General features: G+C 39.1%; 1 protein-coding gene across 10 annotated transcripts in view; it reads left to right on the top strand.

The window, feature by feature from the left end:
• IQSEC1 (IQ motif and Sec7 domain ArfGEF 1) overlaps positions 1-26,883 on the top strand; it is a 314,042-nt gene that overhangs the window by 252,300 nt on the left and 34,859 nt on the right. For all 10 annotated transcript variants that reach the window (XM_031555538.1, XM_031555537.1, XM_031555536.1 and 7 more), the window contains 2 exons: positions 15,807-16,089; positions 19,146-20,410. In XM_031555538.1, coding sequence (XP_031411398.1) covers positions 15,807-16,089; positions 19,146-20,410 — 1,548 coding nt within the window. The remainder of the gene's footprint in view (positions 1-15,806; positions 16,090-19,145; positions 20,411-26,883) is intronic.

Genomic DNA, 26,883 nt, shown 5'->3' with positions numbered 1-26,883 from the left:
GCGCTCGGTCCGAGCCGTCGCACGGCTGTCACCTCGCGCGTCGCGGCTGTCGGGCTGCGCCGGGACCCACAGCCGGGCGGGACGGGCGCGGGGCTCGAAGGGCTGTGCTGAGGGCAGGCTGAGCGATTGGAGTCGGGGCTTGTCGCGTTAACGCGTGCCTCTTCGTATTGCTGCTGCTCACCGAGCAATGTGTCAAAATTACAAAACGAAGTACAAATCGGCGTCTGGACGCCGCGCTCAGACGTCCGTCTGGGTTTTGGGTGGTCTGTGCCGAGCCGGGAGTTGGACTCGGTAATCCTCGTGGGTTCCTTCCAACGCGGGATGTTGTAGGATTCCAAGAAATGACTTGACGGCTGATGGACTGTTACAGAGATCCACAACTGAAGGAGAGATAGGCCGTGTCTTGAATGGGGTGTGTGCTTGTGTGGAGAAACATAGGAGGAGGAAGTGACCAGATTCAGTGTAACTGCGTGTGACTTGCTACAGTGTCTGTCCTGTAAAAGAAAGAAAAATGTTTTTTTTTGGCAAGAAAAATGTTTGATAATACCGTTTAAAGCTATGCATTTGAGTCTGTTTTTATCCTTAAGGAACACAATAAAGTTGAGCTGGTAAGCTTCCTCTGTGCAGTTGGCAATATTTGCATAAAGCACATTCTATTTGCATGGCTTGCTCATAATTCCTAAACGTTCCCTCAGTTACACATTGTCTGTATTCACACAGTGATATTTTGCCATTCAGTCATTGTTTCAGTGTTTTTTCCTATGTTTGCACATTGCTATATAGGCACTTCCTTTCAGTTAAACTTGATTATTCTGCCTGATGTGTTGAAAGAGGAATTGCTGAGTACTTAGTTTGGATGGTTGTGTTTAACTGTTTCTGTTCTTGTGACAGATTCCCGTGTACAATCAGAATTCATTACATCTCTATAGTGCTTTCGGGGAACTCAAGCCCTGCTGAATAAAATGACTCATTTCTCATTTTGCATCTACTTTTGTATCAGGTTTGCTTTGTTGTTGTCTTTTGCTGTTCTAGTTCTGAAATTTACAGCTATTAGGGGCAGTGCCACATAGTATTCTACTGTCTTTTTTCAGTTAGTTAAATAGATGGCCTAGTCCGAGCTGAGGTTTCATGTGGGAAGTCAGATAGCATCTTTTTTTTTTTTCTTCTTCCCCTGTTTCAACTAATTTGATGTAGTCAAAGATACTAATTCTAATGTGTGAAATGGAACTAACCAGGGAAAGTTAGAGCACTCACTATATCAACTGCTTTTAGCTGTTTCTTCACCCCTTCAGGTGCTCTCCTGGAATCCTGCCACAGTTAAAACCAATTTGCAATTTCAATCCTTTAAATACCCGTAATTCAATACTTTGAATACAGGTAAGAAAGCTCAAAGTGTTCGGTTTTACACACACATACCAAGCAGAACAGTAACTGGTTTGTTGCTCTGCTCAGAAGTGTGTATGGGTAGGTTGCTAGGAGCCCAGGCAGTGAGCTCTGGCTCTCTGCTAGAGGAGGTGTGTTTGCTGGCACTGGGCAGGGTGCTTCTCTTGAGACTTGGGACGTGGTTCTTTCTCAAGGAAGAAATGGACGGCCTTACATATTGCTTCTCACCTTGTGACCATATTGCAAAATTGCAAAATTAATATTTGCTGCAAAGAAATATGTTCACATTTGTATGGCTGCAGAAAGTATTCCTCCAAGTATTTAGCATCGTGAGAATAGTTTTCCATCGCTTCCAGGTTGGAATTGTTTCATACCTGTAGGAATCTGGAGCTTAGCTGCTAGGATTTCGGGTGCAACAACAACTTCAAAACAGAGTTTTTCTTTATATTGATTATGTTTTCTTGTAGGTTTAAAGATGGCAATTCAGGGATCAAACTTTCTGAACAGAGAGGGAGGTCTCGTAATTACATAGTTGATTTTAAATTCTTAATTATTTATCTTTGAAAACTCCGTTTGCCCTGAACAGCAAGAAGGAATAGCTGTGAATGACGAAGGGAAGCCTGGTGGTAGCCCATCCCCTGTTGGTGGTTGCAGGGTGTCATCCTGGACCCAAGACAGCAGTTTTCTGGCTGTGGCATTTAATATTTCTTCGCTTATTTCACCCATGCTTCTTGATTTTTAACACCTCTCCAACCTGGACATCAGGCATCTAGCAGACCAGTGGGAAACGTTTGCTAGAAGTGAGATGCTGCTTTACTAGTGAAATGAGTCCTCTTGCATAGCGTGTGGTGTTCCACTTGGTGTTCAAGGCACTGTATTGCCCTAGCTTGATAGCTTCAGCTGCGCTTCTCTCAGTGGGTAACACTGTATTTAGCCTGCTGTCAAGGTGTCTTTATTTTGGAAATATTAATGTCATAGAGCTATCCTGGAGTTTATCCACCACACTTCCATTGGATTCAGGCTAACATGTCCTTTGCTGTGAACCCACACAGCTCCCACATTCTGCCCAGTTCTGGCAGATGCAGAGGAGTGGTTCAAGCTACGCGGTAGCTGTGTTTTTGTTCAAAAAAATATGGAGCACCAGAATATGATGAGAAAAAAAAGTTAGTTGCTTTGAGCATCACGATACGTGGATGTAGAATAACTGGGCTGTGCCTCTTCATTGCAGGGGTTCGCTATCATTTAGGAAGGATGCAGCTTTCTTAATCTTTCAACATTCATGTGGTTATTTTTTTTTATCAGAATCAATGGAAACTTTATCGTTAATTTCAGAGCTGGGCATATTTTAATCACAGTAGCTGTCAATCAATTATAGCTTTTTATGTTTATTTAATAACAGAACTGCAGGAGGTCTCGGAAACTGTACTCAAGATGGAGCCCCGATTGCCCTAGTTGTTACATTAAATGTATGAGGATGTGCCCTTAACCTGCATATTGTCTGATCAACAGAGCACTTGAGTGTATGAGCAGGGTGTGAGGGGGGCATGTTAGTGCAGTGTTTGGTAAGTGCTTTGTTTAGCTTTCATTTATATTTAAGCAGAGTACAGGCACAAGCCAAATTCACATTTCCTATTTTACTTCTATTTTTTTTTGTTGTCTAACAAGACTGCTGTGTTGCAGGAACAGAATCAAGCCCTGAACTCTTAAGTTCTTTTTTTTTCAGCATCTTATATGTTGCTATTTTACACCGATATTTATGTAAATATAGACTTTGTTTAATTTATACATCTTTATTTTCTAGAAAATACCAACCATGTGCTTTTAGTAACACTTAGTAACCAAAAACATTTTAGTTATATAAATACAGACCTTCTTGCATCTTGCAGGAATTGAATTTTCTTTTGGGTAAGGACAATTGTAATTAGGATACAGACAGAGATGGCAAGTGTACTGCACTGCTGTGATTTGACTCCAGGTTTCCAGAGAAGAACAGATGCTGCTTTAATCCACTGTAGCACAAAGCCCTAGTATTACGTTAAAGAGGGCTGCAAATTTAGCTAAATAAATCTTCTTTTCCTTCTTTACCCTAGACAAAGGCATTTTCATAAAATTATCATGAATAATTTTAAATTATAATATTTTAAATTGCAATTAATACAAACAAAGTAAAAAAAAAAAAGACCAAGTTTTGGCATGAAAAAAATCAAACTATTTTATCTTGGTGGGAGAAGAGGAATATTGAAATGATGGCTCTGGGAGCCTTTAATTCAGGAAATTGATGTAGTATATCTGGTAATCAGATTCTTTCAGTAGTTCAGTGTCATTTGAGTTGAACTTGTGCTTCAAAAGAAAGGACTCAATTCCCTCTTGCTTTGTGTTGTGCAAACAGAAATAAAATGCAGCATTTCTGACTTGGTTTCCATTCACATAATGACTACATACGGGGGGGGGGGAACACAGACAAAGAATCCAAAGTCTGTCAATCCTGTTTGGAGGGTCTCCATTCTTTGATCCGAAAGATTTCAGTTTCCCCTTAGAGATCTTCCAGATTAACAAGGATGGACGTGTCAGGAGTTGAAATGCTGCAGTAAGAGCTGAGAAAAAGAGAGCTAACTTCCTTCTGTTTGTTGATATGTGTTGTGTGACCCCTCAGGCCATCTTTATGACCCGATGTGGATACAAACCCAATGTGTATTTGCTGCTATTCCTACATCTGTACTGCACAAAGCTCACAATTTTACTTTCATTTATTTTTCACTCCCAACCTTCATGGTAGAGCAGACCAGACTTGATCTCAGACCACGTGGAGAGTTAAATAGAGCAGTGGCCATGAGTGCTGAAGCTCAGACATCTGTATGTTGGGCTGCATGTAACTTGAGTTTAGCCTATTCTTTGTAGTGTAGCCTACAGCCACAACGATCATAGCTGTGATCCTGTCAGTTCCATGAGTCGAGACGGGCAGACTGTGTCAGCACTTGCACAGAACTCTGTGGATAAATCTTTAGGGAGGAACGGGCCGTTTAGTTGGAAGCACCCCAGCCTTTAAAGGTAACACCAAAGCGAGTGTTTCCCTTCTGCTTTTGGGAAGGGTGTGTTGAGGAAGTCGTCATTCAAACAGCAGCGTTCCTGATCCAGCTGCTGTTCTGAGAGGTCTGACAGTTTTTCTGACAGGGCAGGCCTGCGTGAACTTTCTGGTTGTGTTTCTATTTAATTATAGCTTTTCTCTCTGCACTCTCAACTGGGAATAAAATTATCTTTATTGTTCTTGCATGGTTCTGCTTTATTGTAATGTGTGGGTAAACAGCTGCTTTGTTTCCATTATAGAGGTGTCTGGGGTGATTCACATGCTTTGAAGTTAACGACATTTCACAGGGTGTTGAACGTTAGATAACGTTTTCAGCTGTTCTTAGATTCTCAAAAGGCAGCTCATTATTGCTGTTCATATAGTCTTTATTTTGTGAAAATTGTTTAGGAGATAATCAGTGCTGTGAAGTAGTGATTAGAACCAGCTTGTTCTTGAAAGCAGTCTGTAATGCTTCAAGTTGGGAAGGGTGGGACTTTAACAGGAATCTTCACTGTAGGGGCAGCGGGCAGTCCTTGTGAGACAGAGAGGTTTGGAGATTGGTTTAAATGGTAACAAACTGTTGCAGTTTTGGATTCTTTCATTCTTAAAACTTAACTGAATCAAAAACATCTCAGTCAGCCTAGAAGAATAGTAGTAGAGTTTTCCTGGGCTGCCATAGTTCAACATGTTGCACAAGATCTTTTCGGACAGTCTTGACATTTTCTAAATCTGTTTTGGCAAAGAACTTGTTGTAAACATTTGATTTTTGATTCACCAAAAGGTGACCTTGTTTTCAGGAACTGGGCTTCTGCCCTCATCCTAAAGACCATTTTCCATTGAGGAAAGATCTATGGATTAAGTCATGGAAAATAGACTGCAAATTCTAAGAATAATCCAGGTTCTGTGCTTTAACTTACATTCTTTTGTGGTTGAGCAGCCTTACATGCCCAGCTAAGTCACGTCGTACCAGCGGAAGTCAATGCAAATTCCTGATGCTCCCAGAAGTCTGAGTTGCAGAGCTGCTGTGGGTGTGAGTGTGCTGATCTGATCAAAGCTGCTGCATGCTGCCTTGTGGCCAGGCAGCTCCACTCCAGTGCTGTGTGTGTACCACAGCTCCTCTGTATTTCACTATTGTTTCAAGGTAACAAATAGAACATAAAGAAGATTTTAAAACATAATAGTGGGTAGGCTTTGTAGAGCAACGTTCTTATAGAAAGCTTTGAAATAGCACCATTAGATTCCCAAGACCTGTGTTAATTGTGATCAGTGATATGGGTCACAAGTCCTACTGAAAGCCTACATTTAATTCCTCGCTAACAGAAAACAAGCTATAAGATGTATGAGCTCAGCATAATGGAGAGGAAATGTAAAAGGAAGGAAGTTTGTGAATGAGAAAAAGCATGTCAGCTTTTCAGCTGATTAGGGACTGTAGGTAATCTTCTGATGTCTCGTTTGTCCTCAGAGTTAAGATCCACACATAGCACGACTCAGTGTGTCTTTCTGAGTGTGTCTGCAAGTCTTCTGTCTTGGACACGTTGCCTTGAATCTAATACCTAAAACAGTTTATTTTGTGCTAAACTCTGGGCCTCAAAGAAAAGATCTCTTACCGTTTTGTTTCCCTGAACATTAAGTTTATATGCCTTAATTTAAATTAGGGTGTGTTGCACAGGATAAAAATCTCACGCTTAGGAGCCTATGATTAAAGACTGGTTTGCAATGGTTCTCCTCTAGTAAGTGACTACACAGACTTCTTCCCTGCATGCAGAATGCTCAGGGCTGGTCCTTGTTCTCACTGGGGTTGGAGCAAAACTCTGAACTTCACTGAAAGCAGGAAGAAGGCTTCAGTTCTGTTAGTGGTTTTTCCTCCTAGTTAGTGAGAGGTCCACATTCCTGTATGCATTTATGTGTGTTGAAATTACACTGTATTCCCTTAGAGAAAACCAGTAAGGGCTTTTTGTCTTTTCTTGCTTGTTTTCATTTGTTTCAGACCCAGCACAAGGTAACTGGCAGTCAAGGCAGGGTTTAAGCAGTGTTTAAAACTGAGTGACAGCATTTTGTGTATTAGATTCAGATTGTGAAAAGTTCTTTTTTCATTTCTGATTTGGCTGTTAGCAACCCATACTGATTTTGGATTTGGATTGGCTTTTGTAACTGCATTGCTCTTACAACCTCATCAGGTCTATCTGGTACTCAAAGAAGTCAAACAACCACTGAAAGTTGTGTATACTGTACTTTATTTGTAATCATTTCAATTAGGAAAGGGATAAAACTTGAAAATTGGTCAAATAATAGACTTTATCAAATACTTAGATCTAAAATGATATGATTTTGTTCCAGGTATGAAATCTAAATGCCTGAAATTTTTTATTACTATAGAACAGGATTTCCTTAAGGATCTTCAAACTAATTCACACATGTGATAAATACAGTCCATAAGAGACGAAAGAATATTGTTATCCACCAAGACCTGAACAAGCAGAGCAAACTTGTCGATAATTTCTTACAGAACTTCATTGCCCGCAAGATGATTTCTCAGCAGTGTCACTCAGCATCACCTCTGGCTGCCCTGACACAACAGCTGAAGCCACAGCAGAGGTGAAATACGACGATAGCTGGGATTCGATGCCAAGGATTTTTGCATTATATCAAATGCTGCTTCAGCTGTGCATGCAAATGAATTTTTTTCTCAGATGCAGAAACTAAATCTTCCTTTTTAAAATTAGCATTGAATAAAGGTCATGTCATGATGTTATAAGTGGTAGAATGTTTTAGTATCTCACTATCTTAAATACATGTCATATGTAGCATGCGTCTGGTAAATAAGAGGAGTCGAGGTGCTGGATGTTATATCTGAATAGATAATTAATAGTTGAGGTTTTATACTTGCAATACTTACACTGAGGAGCTGTACAGATTTATAACACTTCTGATTGTGTGAGTTCACTTAAGAGGAACAGGGCACAGTTTGTAGTGGTAGTAGAGACCTTCACAGATGCTGTTAATGTGGAGTGGTGCAGTTAAACTTGAGAAATTTAGCTCTAGTTCACTTAAAGAGGGTAAACATCCTTTTGAAGAATGTTCTGATATGAGTGTGTTTTATGTTGGCATGCAGAGAGGAGCTGACCTTAAAAACAAACCTCTAAAAATCGGGCTGATAATTTTGAGAATTCTTCTAACCACAAGCCTCAAATTATTCTGTAGCCTTATTTCAATGTGATTTTGTCCACTTTATAAAAACAGTTTGAAGTATAGAATACGATCACTGCTAAATGAGCATATGTTGGGTGATGATTAACGCAGATAAGCAGAGAATGACGTACTTTCTTTACCTGAGATAGAAGGTAACTTCTGTAAGCAAGCTGTGCTTAAGTTCTGTTGATGCTGTCAGTCTCTTTTGTTACTTTCCAGCTGCTAAATAATGAAAATAAAGCACAGCTTTGCTTTTAGCAGAGAAGCTTCATCGGGCATTGAATGGGTGCTGTGGGAGGGTTGCTTTTTTGTTGATTTTAACCCTTTTGTAGCAGAAACTTCTGACTGCTAGGCAACACGCTGCCGTGTTTGACATAGACAAAGGTGATACATGAGGCATTTAACCTTCCTTCGCCTCCTTGGAAGCTGAAGATAATCTCAAGTAAGCTCTTCTCTAACACACATTCTTAGTTCTTAAATCTATTATAAAGGTTGTTCCCTTAAATAAAGTAGGGTAGATTTCTGTTTGGTTCTCTTTTGAGCTTGCTTGTGTGCATCTCTGCTTCAGAAGAAAGAGTGCATTAATTCCTAATTTCTGCTTCAGAGAAGAGAATATGATCTGTCATCTTCCCCTGCTCTCTGCTGTTGTTAGCAGCACGTAAGGCTGTGGGTTAAAGAGCCTTAAAAATGAAGATTGTTTTTTAAATGCCTTTCATGAGTTTATTCAGTGGGAATTAAAGTTCAGTAGTGTCCAAGCGAACAGATGTTGGGGATTTCTCTAAGTTTGAATCCAGGGCTTGGACTAGAAAGCAAATGGAAGTTTGCAAGGCACGTAGTGGTGTTTTGTCTGTGGATCTGGTCAGGATCAGGTCAATGGTCCTCAAACTGTGTTTTAACTGGCTGCTGTTGGCAGTCTGTTACACAGAACGTTACAGAGCAAGTGGTTGGTTTATTAGTTGTTAGTGTTCGTTTCTGAGAACATGCAAATTTTGTCTGGATTTTTTTTTGCAATGATATATAACTTCAGTAAGATGAATTACCTGGGACATTACTTTGATGTACATTCAAAGGTTTCATTTGTTTTTAACAAAAACAGCTGAATTGGTGAGAGTGCGTTCTAAGTAAAACAAGTTGGTCGATATTTCTTTCCTGGATCAAAGCTTTTGTCAATGCCTGTGAATACTGCTGTCCATCATAATGGCTTTGAACTTTTGACAGTGTATATTTGAAGGTAGATTGGTTTGTTAATGTTATTGCATTTATTGAATTTGGGGATTTGTGTAAGTTCTTCATGAAATTGACTTTTGTGTACTAGAGGAATACAAAACAGAAATGGGAAGAAGAACTAGATTCTCATCTGTTCCAAATTGTACTAATAATATACTTCTGTTCAAATGTTCTCACCCCATTGGGGAATATTGGATGGTGGAGGAGGGAAGAAAAGAAAAATCTTAAAAAAAAACTAGCTTGTATGAACTACATATGGCTAGTTTTGCATTTTAAGAGGTTACGTTAAGGACTTTTTGCAAAGAGTAATTTGAGATAATGCAATGCATACATCAGAGCCTTACTTAAGTACACCTCCAAGTTGGTAGTAGAAAGCACCACAGGTACAGAAATGCACGCCAGCTTTGAAGCAGTGGGGTGCAGCCTTGTGTCAAATGAATCATTATACTCAGATTGGGTTGCCTATAGAGTCATAGTTTGTGTGCTGTGTTTTGTTTCTCATTGCAGTTTTAAATTTCACATTTCATTTAGGACTTTGTTGTAAAGATGGAGTTTTATGCAAGAAATTAACTCTCATATAGATTTGTTTGTACGTGGAATGCCTGGGTTTGACCTAAATGTTTTTGCCATTTAAATGTAGGGTTTTTTTTCAGCATTCATGATGGAAATGTGTGGTCATACCAGCTGCTCTAGCAGCTGCCATTGAGCTGCTCTCTGTTACGCAGTTCCACAGGCGACTTCTGGTCTGCATTCTTTGAGCAAGGTAGAGAATTTGGATCGGTTTCAAGTGGATATTTATAATTAGGAGTTATGATCAGAGTTTGACTTTTTAACCTCCAAGTTTTAAAAAGAGATAGTTGGTGTAAAACAGATGTGTAAGCACTTCTTTCTTCCTGAGCATTGGACCTATTTATATAGACATGTGTTTTTGAATGGAATAGGAGATTCACTGGGCATTGTATTTATGAAGTGAACTTTCCATGTCTTCAATCTTTTTGTTTTGTATTAAAATCCATCTCATAAATAGCATGTTGGAGTCCCTAGGTAGCTCAATACTTCAATTGCAGCTATTGTGCTAAAATTTCAGGACAGTCATTGTTTGGGTCAGGAGAAAAAAAAAAAAAAGAAGAAAATATCTTGCTGAATTATTCTGTGTAGATACAATTTAAAGGTAAATGACATGGATTCAGGGAACAAGCAAGTTAGAGAAAGGGCAAATTTGATTGAAGAATTTCATGACAAACTACCATGCTAAAGCTCCACCATTGCAACAGATAAGTGTACAAATACTCCATTAAGCTCAGTCACGTTACACAGGCTGCCTGGATTGCTGCTTGCCATTTCTGGCCTGCCATACTCTACAGCAGCCATATTTTAGAAATCACCTGCTTCCTAAGGAGCAAAGCAAGGCTGAGTGCTGGCTTTATCCTCTGGGGCTACCCAGAGAAGTTGGCAGTGATTTTCAGAGTATTCATAGTACTTGTATGAATTCCACAGTTCAGATGAAAATTGATTTATTGTGTGTACCTTTGAATTAGTATTTACTCTTTTAGTAATATAAAATACTATGGAATACTAAAATACTATGGAAAAATCTAAACTGTAACAACACAAATGCATTATACTCTCCTACTTATTTTTATGTCCAAACTAACTTTTTTTACAGAATGGGTGTAACACAAATTGGTTCCTATGAGTGTACCATCCAGTTGTGGGGGCCTGTTTTCAATTTCATGTCCTTACACTGCGCTGTTGAAAGCCCATTGTAAATGAATGATGAAAATTACTAGTGATTTCGGAGGATGTTCATTGGTAAAGTCATATATTTACTCATAGGGCTTTTTAGTTCTATTTTAAAATACTGCGTGCAGTTTTGGTTTGGCACTTACGTTACTTGGAAGCATGTTGAGTTTCCTTGTTGCTTTTGCTTCCAAACAAAGGCTACAATGTACTGGCTTCAGCATTTGGAAGTTTTCTGTAGGCATATATTCACAGTATCTTTGTATTACAGTCCTACAAGTGCTCTGGGACACTTTGCGAGCTGCAGACCGTGAGGTTTCTGAGGCAAATGGGAATATTAAATGGTTCTTTGCATCTGGTATTAGTGAGCTCGTTCGTTCCCAGTGTGCAGTTTTAAAGATAAGGTAGTGGGCCTCAGAAGAAAGCAAATTTCTACTTTTTCTGGTATCTGGTATCTCTGTCACCCAAACCAATTGTTCTGCCATTATTGTAAGTGCAGTGAGCAAATTTGTGCTCATGGAAAAGCCTGGAGTTTGCTCTTCACTGAAACTCAGGTCTTAGGAACTCTTTCCAGTTTCTGTTCTAAGCTCAAATGTTGATGCTTTCTTATTTTTCTTTTCTTTCTTTTTTTTTTTAATTGTGCTTATGTTTGCTTTTCCTAAGACTGTAGTTGATATGGTTTGAAGGAAGAGGAAGTTCTGAATGTAAGAGCCCCACAGGTCTTTGAGAATAGGAAAAAAAACAAAACACCAAAGAATGTAGTAGATATTCAAAAATCCCAATTAATACGTTGTTATAAAAGATGGTAATGTATTTAGTGAGCTCATCAACTAATTACAGCCTATGTGATCCCAAGTACTAATTTCTGATGTGAATGACGAGATTCTGATGTAGACTGAGATACAGGGAAGAAAAGATGTGCCAGGTTCATGTGACTAGAATGCCCAGAGGGGAACGATTAGCCTCCCTTATGGCTAAGCACGTCACTGCGTTCAGCTATGGACAGAGGGAAGGAGGATGACAGAGCTTTTTCTTATTAGGTAATTCCAGAGATGAGCCTATCACCTGAACAGTGGGAAGCGAGTGTATAAAAAGGAAAAAAAATCCAACAGACCTTGTCCCAGTTAGCAGCAGCCTGTGCTTTGTATTTTGTCAGCTTGGATCTATTGTATGCTTACCTTAGTCCAAAGATACAGCTATGCACCATGCTATTCAGGTTTGACACCTAGGCAAATGAGTTAGAAAAGCAGCTCCTTGGCAGCCACTGCCTGCACCTTGTTGTGTCTTTCAGTCAGAGAGAGCAGTGGGCTCTGTTTCTGCTGCTGTGGAGCTCAGTGCAGACGGTGGGTGAACGCAGGGTTGGCTGCACTGCGGATTGACCCTGAGCTCGCTGCCCTGCTGATGGAAAGAGCAGGTCCTGCTTGTGTGCACAAATGTCACTTTGGTTGATGTATTTTAATTTAACAATGTTTGCAGAGTGCATCGCTTAGCTTTTGCAGGAATTCTAGAGCCAAACACACAAAAGAGAAGAAAATGCCCAAGTCTGTCTCTCTTTGGTATTACAATGGTTTGTATTAGTTGGAAGAAGCAGAGTTCATCTGATTTTTTTTTGCCAGTAGTTTCACATATCCTCTGCCATGTCAAAAGTCCTGTACTCTAGTTTTTCCATTTTTCTCTAAGCTTTTCATCTTCTCCTTGATACGGTGTGTTTGTTAATAGCAGTGCGAGCTGAGGTCTGTGCAGGAAGAAGCTTCCAGTGACTCCTTTTGATAAAATGCTGATTCAGTCAATGCTGCCCACTCTTTCAGAAAAGTATTTTAGATATTCAAAGAAGCAAAGATTTTCCATGGTTCTATTCTAAAGTTCTATTCATGCAACACCACATTAATAGTACTAAATATTTTTAAATGTTTCATTTCTGTTCTCTGTGCAGCGCTGTTAAGCTGCTCCGTTCTCTGCTCCTCAGTAAAATACTGGCAAGCAACTGTTCTCGTTTTCTGTCTTGGCAGATTATGAATCTCTATTTACTCCCGAGGCAGGAGTGCGATACTACAATTAAAGTTCTAGAAATGAAAGGTTCATGTCTCAACTGTTCTCCCTTCTCCTGAATTGGAACGCTTGCTGCAGTGCTCTTTTCCCAAGTAATATGCTCTGGTAAATTGCAAGAGATAAACCAACTTCATCTGTGAATTTATGTCCTCAAATTAGCAGTAATTCTTCTTGACATGGGTAGGTAGATATCAGAGGCCTTAATTAGGAATTTCTTTCTGATTTTGCCTGGGACTAGGTAGTGTTGTCTGTTTTTGCAGAGCACTCAAGGTACTTAATTTCTTACCTATATAAGAAAGCATGTGCAAGGTGAATACTGAGGGAAGTGATGCCCAAAGTGCCCACCTATTCCTGTTGTCACAGAAGACTTCTGCTAGCTGTTGCTGCAAGCTTGGAACAGAGCCCGTGGGGTTTTTATCTGTTGGCATTTTTAATGAGAGGATAGCTGAAAGAACTTTCTAACCCCGTGGAGGCTGGCTGAAGCAAAGGTACCATTCTGAGCACACGGCTTTTCAGAATAGACATGGGCAGGATCATCCTCAATTATGTACTCCTGCACAGTGCTCTGTGTGTGATTCCTCCTTAGCAGAGCAATCTCTTTTGTTGTCATTAAAACTTCATACAAGTTGTATGTACTGAAATATTTTTCATTTCCAAACGTATGTAAAGTAGTAATAAGAAGAAATCAAACTGCTTTTGCCAGTGGAATTTTCATTTATATGAAATAATTTGTGTGAAGCCTCAGCTTCTCTTCAATTAACAGACAGGGAAGAAATGAATGGGAGAAAGCTTTCAAATATGCAGTCATAGTTGTGCATGCTCTGGTGCTTTAAGGGCTGTCGTGCTGCTGTGCAGGAAGCTGCACGTTGCAAAAGGTAATTACTTCCCTGCTTCAGAGGCCCGACGTGTGATGGCAGGGAATTGGGCCTGTGAGCAAAGGGAGATCAAGCGTTCCATCTCACTCAGGGCTCATGTTTGAGTTGGGAAAAAATACGGAAGAAAAACTGCAAGTAAAGAAGAAACCTCAAGCTTTAGTCAGAACCTTGGGTAGATCTGCTTCCAATTTCTTCCTAGCAGGGCAGTAATGTTTCTGTTGAGAAAAGATTAAGTGATCCGTTGGGAATATTATTGTTAAGGTGCCAACATGAGGTGGCTATCAGTGTGGAAGGGCTTGTAAATAGTTAAGAATTAAGGGAAGAGAAAAGCAAAAATGCCATGGAACCTAAGAAGGGGGAAATAGTGATAATTCTTGAATTCTTGTTTATTTTGACTGGGTCATTAAACAAATTTACCGTATGGTAGGAAAAGTACTTACAAATAAGATTTAAATTAGGAACCTCTGATAGTCTCTTAGCTCAGCAGAACAGAAAATTTTGTTGTAGTATTTAAAGAGAGAATGTGAAGAGTTTTAGAGTATATAAATGTACTTAAAGGCTGCTTTAAGAGAATAACTTGTTTCTTTTAATGGGCGGTTACACAGTTTCAATGTCACTAGCAAAACTCCGGATCATTTATCATTTTGAAGTTGAAAGCCATCTGTGTCATTGAGGGAAGGGGATTTAGTTTCCTGTCAGCTTCCTTTTTGGAAAAAGTGATGTGTGTAGCCTGCAAATATTTCCAGCTTGGGTAAAGTATGTTTGCAAATACCTTTTGGGTAGAGTCATATTTTGATGGGCGAAGGAAGAGGATTTGCAAAGAAAGAGAAACTTCAGTTCTACGTGTTTATAGAAACATTTTGAGACATCTGAGGGACTTGTTTTTCCCTGCACTTCAAAAAGTACACAGTGTTCAAGCTAGGGGAGTTTTGACAGTGTTAACCTTGATCTCTTCTGGCACTGCAGTCCGGTGGAGAGTGTTCTTTCAGAAGCTGCTGCGTACTTTGAACTGTGGCAGGGGCTGCTGAGGTATGTGTGTGTAGCGAGGATCACAGCATTTCATTTCCAGGAGACAACAGAAGGGCTTTATGTTTTATGTTCACGTACATGTGAATGAAAGCACTGTATGAACCAGAGCATACTGGGGGAGCACGTGGAACTGTATTCCTTTAGAGTTTGGATGTCTCTGTTCCTAAAACAAAAGGTAGGGGAAGTGCTGCAAATGCTCATGGCTGTGTGTGTGTGAGGAGCGTTTCCTGGGACTCTGATTAAAAAGAAATAGTAAATAGAATTTCATTTTCCATCAGTACTCTCTGTATATTGTATGAGGCAAATAGTAAATATTTACGTGAAATGGGAAAAACAGATACTGTGAAAGAGAGGGAGTACACGTGCTAATATAAGTATCAAACAAGTCCAAATTACCATTAAAAAGTCATCATTGCAGCAGCATAAAGCTGACTAGGATTCAGTTTTAAAATGTTTCCTTTTGTGCAAATCTTTAATGCAGAGGTGTTTTGTTTTTTTTTCCATTATCACATAGCAGTGACAGCAGTTGCATGAAAACGAAGCGTTTTATAGCTCCTATTGTGTATTCCCTACCTGAAAATATTTTACTTCTATTATCTCGAAAAACCATCCCTTAGGATACTTTAATAGAAAGCATGCCAAAAGTATCTCATGGGAGCAATCTTTTACTAGCAGAGAAATAAATGAAATTTCTTCTGGAGATATTTTTTTCCCAACTTTAGTTTTGAGAAACATCATAGCACATAAGATCCTGTCAAATCTCCTTTGAGTAAAGTGAAAGTAATCCTTTCATGCAGAACTCTAATACAGAAAGTCTTGGTTTTATTTGTCAAAGCAAGGAAAGAGATAAAAAATAAGCATCTGTCATTTTGAAGTAGAATAATTTGGAAAAGATCAAAACAAAATCTTCTAAGAAATGAAGTTTTCATTTACATTACAATTGCTAAGTTACTTCGAATGCTACTAATAATTACTCTGTAAAGTTAAATAATGCTTGAAATCTCCATTCTTCTGCCTGACTCACCTTCTAAAGGTGACCTCCACAAAAATAGAACTTGTTTTGATTACGGTGAAAACTGTCGTATTTAACATAATGTCTATTTTACCTTGTGATATCTGCATCTGAATTTGAACTAAATGTGCTGGATGGCTGTAGAATTATACTAAGCAAGACCATGCGATTTGTTATTGAGGATTTTGGTACACAATACTCACCAGAGGATTTTCCTGTCGTCTTATTGTCTCTGTAGTGTTGAGGGTGAAGCTCCAAGTAGTGAAACTGGCACATCTTTGGACAGCCCATCTGCTTACCATCAAGGACCTATAACACACAGTTCAGCTATAAGTCCGGACCATTACGACCATTCAGCTTACGGGCTGTATTCTGTCTCCCCTGGACAACAAAGAACTCGGAGGCCAAAGCTTCAGCACTCAACATCAATACTGCGAAAACAAGCAGAGGAAGAAGCTATTAAAAGGTCAAGATCACTTTCTGAGAGCTATGAACTCTCTTCAGACCTACAGGATAAGCAGGTATTTGAGCTTTTTTACCTCATTTATGACAATGACAACGTGTCTGTAAGCAGGAAAAATTCTTTTTCGAGCATCACTTCAGTTAGGATGCTGAAAACTTTTTTTCCTGCAATCAACTTTGTTCAAAGCAAATGTTTCTGAATTCTTTTTGAATTTGCGTTATACCCTCTGAAGAAACACCTACAAGATACATTAATACTATTAAAAGTAAAAACTGTCAGGAGTGGTGAGTTGATACTCGAGATTAAGTACTATTTGAAAGAATGTAATAGTGCAAAATGGTTTCCTAAGAAAGTCAGACATTCTGAAATCTGGATATCTTTGTTGCTCCTGAAGGAAAGGAAGAGCCTGTTACTGCTGGTATTCTGTCAAGACATCTGTTTGTTCTAAAATTTCAATTTCTCCAATTTCATTTGGAGAGCCATATAATGTCTTTCCAGAGTGACCTGGAAGAACAGAGCTTGAGCTTTGACCTAAAGATGAAGCCAATGCTCTAGATGAGTATGAGTTTAGGTTTGCTTTTATGCTCACCAAATTCTGTAAATATTGGGGAAATATCAATTTTCTCCTTTCTTGATCTGCCTTATGACAGGTCTGCCACTAAATTAGACCTTCTTGTGAGATCTGAAACATTACTTCCTTTTCTACCTGCGGCAGTTTTTTTATAGGTGTTGTATAAGAGGTTGATATAGAGTGCTAGGCTCACTAAAGAGATGTCCTGCACTGCAAATATTCCACAGAGGCTAATTCCATGTGTCCTTTTATGTCATTTTGACAGAGAATGAGGACTGCAGATGTTATTTTGTATTTGTTCAGGGACTACTATGCAGTAACAAGTGACAATGGTACATAAAGAAAGCTTGATACCTAAGAGTTGTTAAATGCTCTTAAAAAGCTCTCAATGAAATCTCAGAAGATACTTAAATTATTTAGGAAAATGCCAAGGTGTTACCTGAAGGCAATGTGCATTTAAATATGCTTTGACAGGTGCGTTAAATATGCATTAAGATGTATTAGAAATATCAGTCATAAGTTCAGTAAATCATCTAGGCAAGTTCCAAGATACTCCTAATTAAAATTCCCACCAAAACTCCCTGATTTATGATAATCAGTTATGATATCATTTTCTATGTAAATCTGAATGACAACAGCCTATTTGCAAGAATGAAGTCCAGATTATTTATTTTACAGAAAATTAGTTTCCATCATTTGCTTGCAATTAGTCCAGGAAAACAATTTCTTACAACTTATTTTAAACACACATGACCTCATATATTCTATGGATTGAAATGGTAATGAATGTGTGACAGCAGTGGCAGGGTTGTGATAGAAGGTCGTAGCCATGTTTTTACTTTCAGAATTCTGTACAAGTAACTTCACAACCTCATAATGTGCAACAAGTAATATAACTTTCTCTTTAGGTGAAAGGCCAAATATATTTTAAAAGCAAATAGGGACACATTTTGAGAGATGTTCAGAATCCTATCTCAGAGATCAGTCATGGCTTTGTGAATTTAGTTAAAAAAAAAAAAAAAAAATTAAATGCAATCAGAAGAGCAGTTCCTTAGCAGTAATCCTGACCTGAGCACATTTGTCCTCCTCAGTTATGCCAATAACCACAGAACAATGTTTTTTTGCATCTAGATCAAAAACAAAACAAAAAACATCAGTGGTTTGTATTTAAAAACAAACCAAAATGTCAGTGATTTGCATTTAAAAACAACCTAGCCAAAAAGATCATCTTTATGTGGCAAGGAATCCAGAACTGCTGAACCTGCCATTAGCACCAAAAGAAATACTTCTTCAGCTGTTCCTCAGTGGCAGACACAATGGACCAGAGGATATTGCTAGTAGCATTTCGTTCCTTCCTCAATATGGGGATGAAACCTCTCTGCACATTGACATCTGAACATCTGACACATCTCCAATTACTTGGAGAGATCTCTAAAGTATGTGGCAGAGAGAGGTGTTGAGTGCATAAGCATGTACATGAGTAATTAAAGTGTTATGTCTAATGACGAAAGGGTACCTGGATTTGTGAGAGAGGAGAAATGACTTTTGAATCATTGAAGTAGTATGAAAACTGCATGAACTTGCATGAAAGCACTGTCAGAAAACTGGTTTTTGTGTGGGTAGTATGAAAAATACTGATCTGTCAGTAACATTTTCTATTTGTGAATAGTATGGATCCAGTAAAGGCTAACAGGGAGAACAGAAATAACAGGAAAGATGGAATATTAATCTTATTCAGTTATCTTTAAATACAGAATATTTTTGATGTTCTGGAAGGAAAGATTTGAAAATATCTGAAGAGTATTCCAAAAGTACTGATGTCATTTTCTGGTTAAATTGATAGGATTTACAATGTATTTATTTTGCATATTCATTCTGTTAATTGGAAGCATTGGCAATGCTGAATGTAATTACAAGAATGAAAATAGCTACAAACTTGTTTTTAGAAAGTCTAAAAAGCATGTTCTTGGTTTGAGGAAGACTATATATGGAGATACTTTCTCAGAGCAACCTCTCTGGAAGGGTGTAGCCTAGGAGGCTTAGTTTTGCTTTGGTATCAGGCCTCAATGAAAAGATGCTACATGCTTTTTATTCATGTAGAAAGTGTTGCATGCTTGGAATAGTAACAGCCATTTTTGGAATTTACTACTAAAATATGCTAACTTGTAACGTACTTGTATTTCACGTTCATAACAACTCTCCTTAGAAAGAGCTATTGCTTTATGTGGCATTTCTAGGCTGTCTTGTCTTTGATATGGACACACCAATGGAAATGTGTGGAAACAAACTTTAAAACACACACGAGTGTCTAGCAGTTTTATATGGAAGAGTTCAGTTGTCACACTTGTATTTTTGTGTGTATTTTTATGGTGGTCTCTGCAAATGACTATTCAGTATCTGTGCAGTAATTTTTCTGGAGCTTTGAGCTTTTACTTTCCAAAACAGTATATTCTATGAAAAAGTTGCTGAAAATTAAAATCCTTAATTTTCCTCGTTGTTGTAATCCTCATCGAGTTGTAAAGTAACTGTTCACTCCTTCATAGGTGGAAATGTTAGAACGGAAGTATGGAGGCCGTCTCATAACTCGGCATGCTGCTCGGACCATCCAAACAGCTTTCCGCCAGTATCAGATGAACAAAAATTTTGAGCGCCTTAGGAGTTCTATGTCTGAAAATCGTATGTCAAGACGCATTGTACTGTCCAATATGAGAATGCAGTTTTCCTTTGAAGGACCTGAGAAAGTCCACAGCTCTTATTTTGAAGGAAAACAAGTTTCTGTTACAAATGATGGGTCAAAGCTGGGATCCCTAGTGCAATCTGAATGCAGTGACCTTGGAGAGTCAGCTACAATGAAGTCTCCTGCAACGTCTACTGACTTTGCTGATGCTATAACAGAGCTGGAGGATGCTTTTTCCAGGCAGGTGAAATCCCTCGCCGAGTCCATTGATGATGCGCTGAACTGCCGTAGCCTACATTCTGATGAAGTCCAGACTCCTGATCAAGTCAGAAGCCGTGAAATGGAAAGGGATAGCTGTGCTCAAACTAAACCAACAATGCACAACGTGGATCACAGGAAGCTTGATGAGATGACAGCTTCATATAGTGATGTTACGTTGTATATCGATGAGGAGGAGTTATCTCCACCCCTTCCGCTTTCCCAGTCAGTGGACAGGCCGTCCAGCACAGAATCTGATTTGAGGCTCCGGTCAGTGAACTCTTCTCAAGAGTACTGGTCCATGACCCACAAAGATGATAAGATAGACACTGATACGAGCTGCAGGAGCACCCCTTCACTGGAATGTCAGGAACAGAGGATAAGAATGGATCACCTACCACTGCTAACTATAGAGCCACCCAGTGACAGCTCAGTGGACTTGAGCGATCGCTCAGAGAGAGGTTCATTAAAGAGGCAAAATGCATATGATCGAGGAATCACTAGTCAACAGGGAAGCCCAAAACATATCCCTCACAATATTCCTGCCAAGATTATATCCCGAGAGGAACAGGAGGCAAGACATAGGCCTAGGCCTATAGATAGTCATTTAGCTATTAATGGCACAGCAAACAGACAAAGCAAATCAGAGTCTGATTATTCGGATGGAGACAATGACAGCATCAACAGCACTTCCAACTCTAATGATACAATAAATTGCAGTTCAGAGTCTTCTTCTAGAGACAGCCTAAGGGAGCAAACCTTAAGCAAACAAACATACCACAAAGAAACTCGTAACAGCTGGGATTCCCCTGCCTTCAGTAACGATATTATCAGGAAACGGCATTATAGAATTGGGCTAAACCTTTTTAACAAGTAAGTGCAGTGTTTCTTCCTCTTCATGGCCATGGTACAAGGGATGTTTTACTTGAATCAGATAAGTAAGAATGTAGTCTGATACTGGCTATTCAGTGGAAAAAATAAGCCCAGTGCTTTCATAGAGATGCTAAAAGAGGTAACACGCTTTGTATACGTACACATATATAATATCTCTAAAAATCAGAGTAGGCAGTTGTTATAACAGACTACCTAGTTCAAATAACTGATTTGTCTCCTCACGTTAGCTGTTTGTGTTAGAGTACTTACAAATTGACATCTTTGTAGTTAAATAGCTTCAGAGGGAAATAAACACGGTAGTAAAATTACATATGGTAGCTTAATTTTCATCCATTTTTTGTGTTTGCAGGTATAATAAATTCAAAATTTTCTCCTGCCCTAATCATGTATAGTCGAAATTGTCACGGGCATTAAAAACAACAAGCAGTGGAAGATTAATTTCATATTTAACACTGGCAGAGGTTGAAAATTATTCAGTAATAAATAAATAAATCTCATCAAAACTTTATTTTTGCACTAAATATATATTTGAAGTACAGCATTGATGTAGAATGTTCATTTCCATTTATGACTCCTAATTTTCCCACTTACGGAGTTGTTTAAGGCTCCTATAAAATCACATGCTTAAGTTTCTTCTTTTGGAAATGCTTTCTTCCTTGGATATTCCTACGTGTATGCAGGAAGTGTGAATATTATGATAGAGGGTAACCGAAAATATACTACTTACACTCTGCATTCTTATTACTGGAGTTACACAGATCTCATTAGAACTATCATACTCTGAAGATAAGAACAGCTAGGTGGTTGTCATTAGAAATCCTACATCTTCACTGCTCAGGTGATGCCTAGTGTGCCGATTTCCCATTCATAAGTGGGCATAATTTACTTACTTAAACCTTTTCTGGTATTAGTGCTTATAAAGTTCCTTAGAACACTTAGGTGAAAGATGCTAAATGCCAGTATTTGTTCTTATTTTCCATTAACATGTAGCTGACAGCTCACAGTACTGTTTGTGGAAGCTTTTGAAGCTATCTGCAGAGTACTTCAAGATTTCTCTGTGAAAATATTGTAGCTTCTGAAAAAGTAGGAATTATTTCAGTGTGCTGCCATAGACCACGCTTCACAGTTTACTACAGCCTGAATGAGTTCAACCCTTCTTTGTGGCTAGCAGTGCAGTGATTTGTGTTGTTCGATTTAATAGATCACTGGCTCATTGTGTAATAATATGTTGTAACATTGCATGTAATTAAGTTTTTTGATGCCGTCACCAGAGGTTATTGCTAAGTATGAATAAGTCAAGTTTGTCTGTGAAAGCTTTCTTTTTTAATTTTTATATTTGTTTGTTTGTTTGTTTGTTTTAAGTTAATAGGCCATTCTTTACAAGAGCTTTTAATCATTTGGAAGTGGTCAAAGGATCTTTGCAGTTTTCAGTGCTTTTTAAATAGGCTATGTAGTCTTTTTCACAGGATTTGAAAGCATGTACGCTCTTGGCAGCAGGTGGGATAGTGATGTAGGTTCTAGAACTGGCTGGCTGACCTTTAAAAGACTTGGTATTTGCTCTTTTTTTTTTTTTTGTGCACAGTAATTAAACCTTAAGTAGTCAATGATCAGTGAGCTGCAGACTTGATAATGTAGTCTTTTGAGTCAATTGCAAAAGGATATACGGAAAAAAAAGTGAATGGAAAAAGTGTTCAAGCAGCATGCGGAGATGAATGAGAGCATTGGGAATTGTCAGGTGTCACATATCATACCATATCAGTAGGAGGCTGGAAGTGGAAAATAAATGTCAAGAATAGGGAAGAATAGAAACTCTTTGAAATACCTCTTGAGCTGAGTGATCTTGCTGCACAGACTTGAAAAGAAAGTAGGAAAATATTTATATATAAATACTGACTGGTTATGAGATGACTTGAAATTCATAGAAGTGATTTCTAAAACAGAGCAACGTGCAGAACTCCAGGCTGCACCTCAGTGCAAGGTATTTTGCTGTGTGGTTGTTGCACTCCCTTACTGTGTTGTCTCTTGCATTGATAACGAACTGAAGAGCCTCACTACCTTATGCTGAGTCACTTTGATTCTGTTGATAGCTCAGACAGTCCCCAGATATCCCATGCATCTTGTTTTTGATTATGGCTCTTCAAGTCCACAGAGATTGGACACAGGGAAAATAAGGCTATTAATGAAATGTCACAATGTCAAGCATTAAACCATCATAGAGTATGATGGAGAGCGAGTCTTTAACTCTTCCGAAAAGGTAACTGGGAAACTTCCAAAGCTTTATTCTTGAAAATGCTCAGCAGGATACCCTCAGGAATCAGTGTGATTGCAGGTTGCATTTTTTGGGATAAATCAAAGGGACAGAGATTGTGTTCAGGCACTTGGCATCTTGGCATCTGCCCAGCATCTCATGTGAGAAGAGGCATGCCTGTGCACTGTCTTGTGTTGCCAACTGCTTGTGTTGCTGTCATGCCTACATGCACACCTGCAATGTAATGGAGTACCTTTTTAGTGTGCTCTCCAGTGCTCACATCAGTGCCGCATAACCACAGAGATATCTTCTGGTCATTCCTCGTTCATGACACACTTGTGATTATTAAGCAAGGGAGGAGTGCAAGTCTCGGTGCTGAGCAGCTGAGAGGATGTGCTGGTGTGCTCCACCCAGGCGGAAGGGCCATGCACTGAACTGAAAGCAGCTTCCAGGCCACCTCGTACAAGGAGGCAAGATTTTTTCCAATGGTCTGCATCTACAAGAGGAAATTTTAGGGAGTTATTTTCCAAGAAGTTCGTGTTAGCTTTTTTTTGCATCCTTGAAGGCGGTTGTGCAAATTAAGATTCCCAAACCTTTGTTAACAAATAGCTGTGTGATTTTTTGGGGGGTACTTGCTTGACTGAAATGCCAAAAATTTAGAAATTGTAAGAGCCTAAATTGTAATAAATACTTTTGCTTTGTTCACTAGGAATGTTGTAAGAGTTGAGATTTAAAAACCATGAAAAGTCACTCTACTTGCTGTTGAAATTTTAACAGATGCTCTGTAATTTTTCTGGCTTTCCTATCACAGTAATAATTTTCAGACAACTAAGTGCTGATTTTAACTCTTTATTAGAATAACCAATTCTGTGCAGAGTAAAAGTTGAGCACAGCTGGTTCACGTGATCACCATTTTATGCAAAAACTTAGAGGCACAAAGACCCTTGGAGAATGGAGAATCAGGGACAGAGGAGAAAAGAAAAGTAGGTGATTCAAACCATTTATTCTGAGAGTTTTATCACTTGATCATAGAATTTGTTTCAAGCAAGAACTTGGCTCTCAACTTGGAACCTCAGTGTTCAGGAAATGTGTATATTTAAAAGATGGCCTGTGGCATTCACTATACTAGAATATATAGTATCTCTAAAATAGAACAATTTCTGTCAAAGAATTTGCAACTAGGAAGCAGCTTCTGTAAATCCTGGTATTTTTGAATGGTGGTAGTGATTTGACCCAGTCAATAGAGAGTCCAATTGTGTGTTGCCATTCATTGAGTTCCTAAAGGAAGGATTGCAGGTGCATGCTCAGAGTGCAAGGGCTCTGGGGAAGCTTGGTGAGGCCAGCTGTGTTGAATTAGGCCTTTTCTTCAGCACAGTCTGAAAGGGATGCAGTCTGGGAGAAATTATGCTGGAAAACATCCCTCACTTGTAGGCAGAAGGAAAACACTACCTAGAAAGGTTTATTTTGCAGTCTCCAAACCCTGCCTATGCAAATTCAGCCTTTGAGACTGATTTGCTTGTAAATAAGATTTCAAGAAGGCTTTTGACTGCAGACTTAAAAAAAAAAAAAAGCTGTGATTTTATTCTCATGCTTGTTTTGACTGCAGTCTGGGAACACCAGGTTTGCCAGTTATTGCAGCCCAATCTGGTCGGATACTCGGGTTCCGTTCTGCTACTCTGGTGCACTGATGGTTCTAAGAGATTAAAATAGGGCAGCATGATTTAACCTCAGCAGCATCAGGAAATGCATCCTACCCTTGGGTCAGCTTAGCAGTCAGTAGTTAGCAGATTGTGCAGAGCCATGCGCATGTAGGAAGCAGTGTATTGCTAGAAGATTCTCTTCCCTTGTGCCACCATTACAGTGGCAGTACCCGGCTCCATGCCAGTTGTCTGTGTCCACAGATGGAAAACTGCTCCCCGTGTGCCTCCAGTGCATTACAGCTTACGGTTCTGAAGTTCTCTGCAGCTCCCTTTGGAACATGCTAATATCAAGGTGCCACTCCTCAGATCTTTGAAAGGATTTATTGATGGAGCTAAATCAACGTGAGCGTTCGTATGACGAGTGATCATCTTTGGAGCTGTAAACCTCAACAGCACTACTGGCTTTGTTTATTGTTTGATAGGAGTGGTTTTATTTAAAATTAAAAAGCCATTATGGATATGGTTTGAATGTTAATTCCACGAGCAGTCTCTTTTAAGCACATCTAGATTCCTTGGAATACTTACTGAAGTATTTGTGTATTTTACTAAGCAGATATGAGAGGAATTTGCTATGTGTTGGTAGCATCATGCCACACAAAAAATTGCAAATTCTGATTGTAGAGAGATTCCTGCTGAAAATCTGAGAGATACAAATATGCAGTATTAGTGAGGAGGCATATTTCTCGTTTATTTCTCTGTGGATCTGTTGAACGGAGTTGTATGTCGTTTACATGTAGATAGAGGTGAAATGTTTTTTTGGCATCTTAAGTACTGTGACATTCAGAAAGTACTGCAAACCTTTTCTCCATTTGAAATCCTTAAAAAATGTCAGATTTTATTAAGAGGAAAATATAAAAAGCATCACAATAAGCTATCAATTTAAACACTGTAGTAGCTCCACTAATTTGTTGTTCCTCTATTTGTATGGAATGCATATCTAATGAATTTCACGTAAGATACCAGTCAGCTTTCTAAAGTCTGATCTGAAAACATGTAATTTTGGACTTGTCCCCCTTAGCATTTTAAGTTGTAAGCTTACTTGGAAGCATTTTTAATGATGTTAGAATTTGTTAATGCAGATTGAGTGGGAGGAAGAAGGAGTAAATGAAACTTACAATTCCTTAGAATTATTTTAGTTTGCTAACTGACCTGTAACATCTTTGCAAAATTTATTTTTCTGTGATTTGTTTTGAAAAGATTCAGTAGAAGAACAAAAATGGAGACGGGAGGATTGTTTAGGATTTTGCAACAGAGCTATTTGCCATCCTCTTGTATATGCTGAGAGGGACTTTCCTGTTGTTGCAACATCTGGACTGCAGATTATTCAGCCACCAACGATTCCAACAAAAACTAAAATCAAAGCGCTGCATGTAGCTTGCCCTCTAACATGCTGAGGGTTCAGTAAGAAGAAAAGAATGTTTTTAGAATGACTCTCATTATTTCTAAAAATGTTTAGCCCTAAGTGGGAACACCCAAAGGAAAAAAAAAAAAAGCTGTGTGGTTTTGCTCTCTGTGTGATTTATCTTCTCTCCCTGAGGATGGTTATTTTTCCCCTCCTTTTCTTCCACGATGGGGGCTCCGATTAGCATACAGCATCATGCCCCCCCAAAAAACAGCTGAAATGTGTAACTAAGAATTCAACCAATACTATACTTAAGCACACTAGTTTCACATATGGGCATAAGGATAATTCCCATTTATTGCCATTAAAAGGGAGCATAAACTTTACCAAATGTTGAAAACAAATCTGTCTTTTGAAACGCTACACTATGAGCAGCAGTAACTGTGCAAATGTCCCTGGAACAGTGAAAGAGCCATTACCTCATCTTCCACCAGCTCTGCCTGCCCTTAAACATTCTGGGCACACATCTCCCTGCTGCTGCTACGTGCCAGGAATCCCTAACCGGTTTGCTGGAACACAATGCCTGCCTGCGTGCTCGGGATACCGCCCCCTATTAGAAAATGACCCTGTGCCTGGGGCAGCTTGATTGGTGAGCTGCTCCCAGCTGAGTGTCTGAGGTGACTCTGCATGCCAGAATTTTAATTCATTCTTCCCCGCCCAAATCCCAAATGACCGCATTTTGAGAATGAAAAATGTGTCTAGCTGCTTGCGCAGGCATACAGAGGGCAGCTGGAATAGTAGACTGCATATAGGAACCTTTGGAAAGAGATCTAAGAAATAGAGAAAGAGGGCAAACTCTACCTCCTTTTTAGCAATGCGCAACTGCCTTCTGATTTGCAGTTTGCATCTGTAAACGAAAAATCTGAACAGTCGCTGAACTGCGTTTCTGCATCGCCAATTTAAAAGCAGCCTTTTAAAAATAAATGTGACTTAGTGTTTTGTGTTTGCAGTCAGCAGAATTGCAAAAATCAAAGCTGAAGTACTTCTGTTACATGTAGCTGGGGTGTGAGGGTGTGGAAAGAGAATTTAGGGCAGGGACACTGGCAACATTATGGCAGGGGCTGTTCCTCAATTTCAAGGATGTAGTCATCATAATGTCTCA

The sequence above is a fragment of the Meleagris gallopavo genome, chromosome 14, assembly GCF_000146605.3.
Source record: "Meleagris gallopavo isolate NT-WF06-2002-E0010 breed Aviagen turkey brand Nicholas breeding stock chromosome 14, Turkey_5.1, whole genome shotgun sequence".
Lineage (NCBI taxonomy): Eukaryota > Metazoa > Chordata > Aves > Galliformes > Phasianidae > Meleagris > Meleagris gallopavo.
This window is presented reverse-complemented; position numbering and strand designations above follow the sequence as displayed.